Below are 7,576 nucleotides of genomic sequence, written 5' to 3'. Positions count from 1 at the left end.
TTTGCAATACAAACTAGAAATTTCTCATCGTCGTTTGTGAGATAGAATATCATCACGATGTGGCTTATTTGCAATACAAACTAGAAATTTCTCATCATCCGTTTGAGAGATAGAATAACAGCATCAACATGTGGCTTATTTGCAATACAAACTAGAAATTTCTAATCTGCTCTGTTTATTGTTACCTAAACACATTCATATACAGCAAGTATATGGTGACCAGCCCCCCTCCCCCCAAACTCTGCCCTGCTACATGAGTTACTTGAAGTTAAAGCTGACTGGTCCATTGAAATGTACCTGTCCACAGTTATTGAACCTTTGAATAAGGTGTACCGTCGTCTTTTCGTACTTCAGCGTAGAACTGCCTTAGTAGTTGTGACAACTCTGTTTCCGGCAGCTCCTCAAATTCAGTGTTTTTGTCTCTTGCCTGCAGCCATGCTAAAATTGAAAAAAAAAACAGTTTTCTTAATTTTTTTCGCCCCCAAATCCACTATCAGGCTGTTAATAATAATGCTAGTTCTCTATCTATCATCAAGATACATGTATAATTATTTTCAAACGTTACTCCGACCCCCCTCCCCACATGGCTCTCATTCACTGAACAAATAAATGTAAAGCATTTATAAGTATGTATTTCTATTTTTGCTTATTTTTTTACGTCGGAAAAAAGATACTCACCTTTGAAAATCTTGACGCCCTACCTAGTAGACTTCTCGGTGGTTTTCTCCACCCTTCCCCCTTCTATCTCGTCCAGTTGTTCTCCATCTAAAGTCGCGAAGCGGGCAGTGGTGTTCTCCGCTGCGCCTTCAGGTTCTGGCTGCTGTTCAGGTTTTGTTTCGGCCTCCCAGGGCCTCAACAACGCTTCAAGATCTCTCTCAGATACCTCTTCCACGTAGAACTGCGGTACCTCGCCGTCCATAGCCGACAGAAACGACGAAAATACCAACAAAAAGCTCACAAACTTGCGGTTCGAATGCAAAAAAAAGATGGCGTCCAGCAAAAATAAAATCGTCCGATATGCGGATCTGCGGTGACGTAATGGAACAGACCACTTTTGGCGGGGGTGTTGTAAATCTGTTTTAATCTTTTTCAGTTTAAATATCATTTATATCTATTAATTGTGTTGTAGTTTAACATAAATTGTTCGAAATAAAGTACAATACGCTGTTTAATAGATATAATCGATAAATACGTAACACTAGTATTAGCGTCCTGTCCCCTCTATAATGGTGCGGTCCAAAAAGTGGGCGGTTATTCTAATAACCGCCCACTTTTTCAGGTTACTGCCTGATAACCCATAGGAAATGGGGGCCTCTGATTGGTCAACTCCATCTGGCTATATGATAATACAAGTTAAATCACAGCAGTTGCTATTTTTAGATAAGTTCTAAAGTCGCAATGGATTCCATTCAGACACAACATTTGTGGTTGTACACAACCGATTTTTAGAGACTTTTCTCCAGCTCATCTGAAATATACGATTCTTACTGCATCCCATGACCACAGCAACAAGGCCAACCCTTCCAAGTATCCATCGGGTAAAGGCGCTTTGGCCTGGAATGACATAGTGAAATTTCATATCCGGAGTGTTTCGTTGCATAATGAAGGTGTATATTTCACTTTCGCGTGTAAGCATGTCGACAGATGATGATGATGATATTTCATTGAAGATGTGCATAGCTTTGTGACGTATTTGGTCTGATAGCATACTGACATTAGAATTTTACATTAGATACTGACGATGTCGGAAGTGGAGCCTCGTCTCTCCCTGCCACGTGTATATCAACAGGTATGTAGTATCGCTTCTTTTTTTTGCGGTTACAGTAAAAGCTTTGATCTTCAGGATCTTCAGGAAGCAATCAAAGCTATGTGACCCCGATAGCCATTGAAATCACGGATATCATTACATATAAGATGTCTCCTTAAAGGAACCAAATGAAGGACCATCAATGTGGAGTATAAAGCATTCATAAAAGAACTTTTAGTGGCTGTAATTGATATGATTAATGAGACTGTTAGACAAGCTAAGGGTTTGTTAATTCACTGTTTATGAGATAAAAAGGGTGTGAGGCTTTTGTGAGCCATAATGATAATACATAAAGACAGCAGATAGACCTAGATTTGTCTGTCAAACTTCTATCACATTACTAGGTATTGAGACAAATCTACCAGACGACAATGTGCTCTTGGGAGATGACACGTTTAAAGACTGCCACACCAGTGAGGCCTCTGGCAGCAGACCTGCGGCTGGGGACGTTGAAGATCCAGCAGAGGCCGAGGTTTCTGCAGAGAAACATACCCAGGACCATGGTCAAGCCGAACCTGGCCAGCCAGACAAAGTACAAAGTACGTGTAAAGGTGATATACAAACTGTTATAAAGTGTTATGTAGTGTTTTTATTAGACAACTGAGATTGATATTTGTACAATATCAATGTCATTATCGGATACATGCGATCCATAATATGTACACAATTTTATATTAGGGCTTTTACGATCTTTCAAAGGTTCATACCGAGAAATACAAACATTTTTGTCGTAATGGCATTAATCAATCGTTATTGTTATTTTTTTAGAAACCGTTGCCGGTACGCCAGTGGATGCACATAAAAATCAGGTATGATTCTTTCATACAACGTTTACAATAGAAATTTGTTGGTGACTAATGTGAAACCGATCACTCGACGTCTTATCGATATTGAATACTTCTATCAGAGAGCCCTTTGCCAATGGTGACTAATACATGATGAATGTTTACATTTGTACCAGAGTTATAATAGCACTGTTACACATGACAGATACCCGAGTCCAGCACGGCAACGGGCATCTGTACCTCCTGCAAGCAAACTATGCAGCCCGAATATCGCTACACTTGTTCAACTTGTGAGGTAGGTAGATATGCTGGGGGCCTGTCTCTATACGAGATATCAATAGTCTGTCTTAATTCACAGTAAAATCTGACATCAATTTCACAATGATTGGTTGCAAATATCAAGTCACCGATGTATAGATTACTATATTAGGATGTTGTAACTGAATGTGTCAGTCTGTCTTGATTCATAGCGGAAACTGATCAGATATTAATTCAACAATAATAGGTTGCAATGAAATTACCAATGAAACTATATTGGGATATTTTAACAGCTCCATTAAAGCCGAATGCGTGATTTCGTCATACTTTATAGTGTTGTTGCGTAAAAAGACGTTAATTGGACAACAATTGGTTGCACCAATACGATCACTGCATTTCTATAACTGATTATCACCCAGCAGCTAAAATGAGGTGCCTCTTTCTTTTTTTGCAGAACTATAACTTGTGTGTGGTGTGCTACAAGAAGAAAGGGCACTCACACAAAATGCAGTGGGGCCTCCAGCCGAGCGATGTAGACACGTTACAGCCCAGTCTGAGTTATCACGAGGCTCGGCGTCAGTCCATCGAGCGGTGCATCCAGTCGCTAGTCCACGCCTGTCAGTGCCGAGATACAAGCTGCAGCCAGCCCAGATGTCAGAAGATGAAACGCCTGGTACTGCACACTAAGAGCTGCAAGAGAAAGGCCAACGGCGGTTGCCCGATCTGCAAGCAGTTGATCGCTCTTTGTTGTTACCATGCCAAACACTGCCAACAGCAGAAGTGCCCTGTACCATTCTGTGTCAACATCAAGCACAAATTACAGCAGCAGCAGCTACAGCAAAGGTTACAGCAAGCACAGATGTTGCGTCAACGAATGGCAACCATAGATAAGGCGCTACACGAAGAGAACGTAAAGGGTTAGTCTCCTTGTCAGTCATCCTATTTACCTAATAGCATGCCCCAGACTGAATGCCAAACAAATGAAGAACAACCCTGGGTACATAACAATATGTAATTTGCATCGATTCAAGTTAGATTATAAAATAGATTCAGCAATATGATAAATTCTCTAACAAGTCATGTGTTTCAGAATCCTCATGAACGATCGCAGTAAATGCGATAGGAAACGTCACTCATCATTGACTTTATCCAGTTGCTTGATTTGTGTTCTAAAATGTGTTAACCTCCTTCGTTGTATCATATTCTGTGCATTACGTTGTGTTGTATAAGTTTGTGGACTGTGCGTTATTTTGTTTGCCTCGTATGGTGTAAACGTTTGTATCTCCAAAGGTGTATCCACATATTTTTTCAAGAGAGTTTTCTTCTTATCCTTCCTAACAGTATTGTGAAAATTCTATGACAGAGGACGCTGACGAAAATGTACAGAATATCATACAGATTTACGCCCATTTCAATTGCGATTTTGTTTGCAGGAACACATGTACAAGTCAACATGCCACAGTGTACCTTCACCTCGACCTTATACCCAACTGGTGAAGACGCCTTGGCCTGGAATGACTGCATCGAAGACTTCTTCAAGACAGATGAATTCACGACAAGGTCCATCCAGCAGAGCTGGCCAAGTAACTTACTAGTTAAACACGTCATCAGGGATAGGTTTTTCCACTCTTACTTGTGTGAATACTGGAATCAGTATAAACACTTTCCTCATACATTATCAAACTTTGTTGAGTTTGTAGCTATGTGGCGGGTGAGAATGTTTTCTTCCCCAAATAATGTGAGTGATGGAGAATTTGAGTCCGCCTGTGACACTACCTGCCTAGTGTTAGGGAAAAAAGCCTATGAGAATGAATCAAAGAACAAGCAGTGTCATGTGCATCCAAGCCAGCTTCAATGGGATGATTTCCATCAGTCTAGCTTAGGGCTGTTAGAGCCCATATCTGAGGATCATGACGACACTGGCTCTTTCCAGTTTGTACATGACAGCATACGACAATTTCTCATTGCAAAGTGGGTTGTACACATGATTACAACAAATACTGAGGGGGAGCAACCGCTGAGAGATTTTGTGAAGAAATCAGCTGCTCTTCCTCTCAGTTGTTACTGTGTTGCCCATTTGCTCGGCCAATCAGAAAGCCATAGAGACCACCTGCTTCAGTTTGTGCACTTCCTCATTCAGACAGATGCAGCACTTGAGACATTCGATCATATATTACATGTCGTAACTACAACCGTAGAATCACAACAAATACATTTACTGACTTCAGCTGTAAAGTTCCTGTTCCCAGAGAAAACTCTTGATTTACTTTCCCTCCCAAACATTTCATTCCATGGGCTCCAAAGCCTATCAGATTTCATGTCCAAGACCAGAGTGATTACAGAAATAAAGGCACCCAGAAAGTCAGAAGATAACGATTTACTCAAAATGTACCCATTTAGTGAATCAAAAGACGTCAACGACCCCACTCACAACGAACAAATACGCTGTTTAAGTTATCTGCCATTATTCCAGACTAGTAGGGTTGTTAGTACCTTGTGTTTCAAAAGGAATGACAAAGCCTTGAAAATTGACCACATACAGATGTACCTTTTGCACTGTCCGTCCCTGCAAACACTCAGCATTCAAAAGGAAGGGACTCATATTCTCACTTTTTCTAGGATCGCACCATATTGTCTTTTTACCCCATCGCTCACCACCTTAGATGTACGTGGAGAACACTGTTGGTTAAATAAGGATAAGGAAAGTAATGCAAAGTCACTGTCCAGGCGTTGCCTTGCATCATGCAAAAACATGAAAATTTTGAAGCTTAGATGTATCAACATCCTAGAGTTGCCTTCCCTGCCACTCTTGGAGGAGATAGATCTCAGTCAGAATGCCATTAGTGATGAGGCAGTGCCTGGTCTTGCCGAAGGTCTTGGTTCATGTCAGAACCTGAAGAAGGTGAACCTTAGTCATAACAAGTTGTCTGACAGGGGAGACTTCTTACCTCCACTCCTAAACTTGGAGGAGATAAATCTCAGTCAGAATGGTATTAGTGATGAGACTGTGCCTAGTCTTGCTGAAAGTCTTGGTTCATGCCTGAACCTGAAAAAGGTAAACCTTAGTGATAACAAGTTGTCTAACTGGAGAAACCTCTTACCTCGCCTCCCCAACTTGGAAGAGATAGATCTCAGTCACAATAACATGGGTAATGAGGCAGTGCCTGGTCTTGCTAAATGTCTTGGTTCATGGCAGAAGCTGAAGAAGGTGGGTCTGGGTCATAACAAGTTGTCTAATGTTGGACAACTGATATATGCATTTATCAAACTTCCCTGCCTGACACGTGTAGATATTCAGTACAATTCCATCAATGACGAGTCCCTCCCCACCATAGCTGCATGGCTGAAGGTTAGGACAGATGTGAAAAGAGTCTGGCTGCGTTTTAACAGGTTCAGTGCTGAAGGGGTCAGAGATTTTGTGAGAACAATGAAGGGGAAGGCTTACACGTACACGTGGTCAGATGACCTCCTGTATGACGGCAGCCAGACTGATGTGTGCGAGTCTTTAGAATCAGGTGGGGAGGATGTACGGAGGGAGGAAGAGCAGTGGGAGAGGCTGAGGAGGGAGGAAAGTTGGATACGCGTGAAGGTCGGTCAGCTGCGGGTTTTGATTGACCACGAAGGTCGCAGATCAAAAAATTTGCGCTCTAGGTTGGCTCTCTCTCCTGACACTCGTGTTCCGTTTGTTCCCTAATATAATACACATGTATAAACTTTACAGCTGATATTTTTCGTAAAAATTATCTATCATCCATTCTGACGAAACAAAAGCGCTTGACATCACGCACCTCGGTGGCTTCTGACATTGAACCAAGCATTTCTTACTTTTGACACATTAATTAGTGGCCATGAGTAATATCAACTTCAAGACACTTAGCAAGTCATCCAAACATCAAGTGTCTCCTATATATCATCTGCCCTGTAATGTTCTGCACATAAAATACGCGTAAACGGGGATTGATAATCAGGGATTGAGTCCACCGACACAAATGTACCTATTTTTCGTTCCTTCCTGTCATAAATGTATCATATAGTCAAACCCAACCTGTTTAGAAATAGCCAACACTAGTATTAGAGTAGAATATTGTTTATAACTGTTTATTGTCACTTGTATATCTCCTATGTTTATACTAGCACTTGCAATCAGCCCTCGGGCATGAACTTGCAAATAGACTTCATATAAGTTAGGGAAACCCGGAACAAGTACTATTCTGATGGGGACTGTTTAACACTGTACAGATGATTGCTGTGTATTGTTAGGTCGATTTTTTTAGCTTTCCCCTCTCAATCCCCATCTCCAACAAGCTAATGTCACCAAGTCGTTCGGTGCCAAGTAAATCTCCTTATAACTATAGCATCTATGTAATGTTAAGTTGAAAACCCAGTATCATTTGTAACTTTGTCAAAGTTTTAGATGTGTGCTTGACAGAGCTGAAACATACTGCAACAGAATGTATAATCTTTTACTGTATACTGTATATAAGCTGTACGTAACAATGTTCATTATCATTGAACTACATGAATTCTTTCATTGCCAACGTTAACGTTGTTATTATAAATGTATAGTATCATCCATGTAATGTTAGCGTAAAGCATAACATTGTTATTCGCTATTACAGTGTTATTCGTGACTTATATGTTTTACGTTACCTGAGTTAAAGATCTATTAAATTAAATGTACTTATTTGCTCAATTACCATAGTGTTTATGTTTTGTACAGGAATGA

General features: G+C 40.7%; 1 protein-coding gene across 1 annotated transcript in view; it reads left to right on the top strand.

The window, feature by feature from the left end:
- Window positions 1-7,576, top strand: part of LOC118408375 — a 72,677-nt gene extending 65,101 nt beyond the window's left edge. The window contains exons 7-14 of the mRNA XM_035809139.1: window positions 1,733-1,789; window positions 2,152-2,346; window positions 2,576-2,616; window positions 2,798-2,887; window positions 3,305-3,767; window positions 4,284-4,433; window positions 6,141-6,439; window positions 7,571-7,576. Of these exons, the coding sequence (XP_035665032.1) occupies window positions 1,733-1,789; window positions 2,152-2,346; window positions 2,576-2,616; window positions 2,798-2,887; window positions 3,305-3,767; window positions 4,284-4,433; window positions 6,141-6,439; window positions 7,571-7,576 (1,301 nt within the window). The remainder of the gene's footprint in view (window positions 1-1,732; window positions 1,790-2,151; window positions 2,347-2,575; window positions 2,617-2,797; window positions 2,888-3,304; window positions 3,768-4,283; window positions 4,434-6,140; window positions 6,440-7,570) is intronic.

Source organism: Branchiostoma floridae, unplaced genomic scaffold (assembly GCF_000003815.2).
Source record: "Branchiostoma floridae strain S238N-H82 unplaced genomic scaffold, Bfl_VNyyK Sc7u5tJ_1578, whole genome shotgun sequence".
NCBI classification, from domain to species: domain Eukaryota; kingdom Metazoa; phylum Chordata; class Leptocardii; order Amphioxiformes; family Branchiostomatidae; genus Branchiostoma; species Branchiostoma floridae.
Note: the sequence above shows the minus strand (reverse complement) of the source record. Positions and strands in the feature narration are given on the sequence as shown.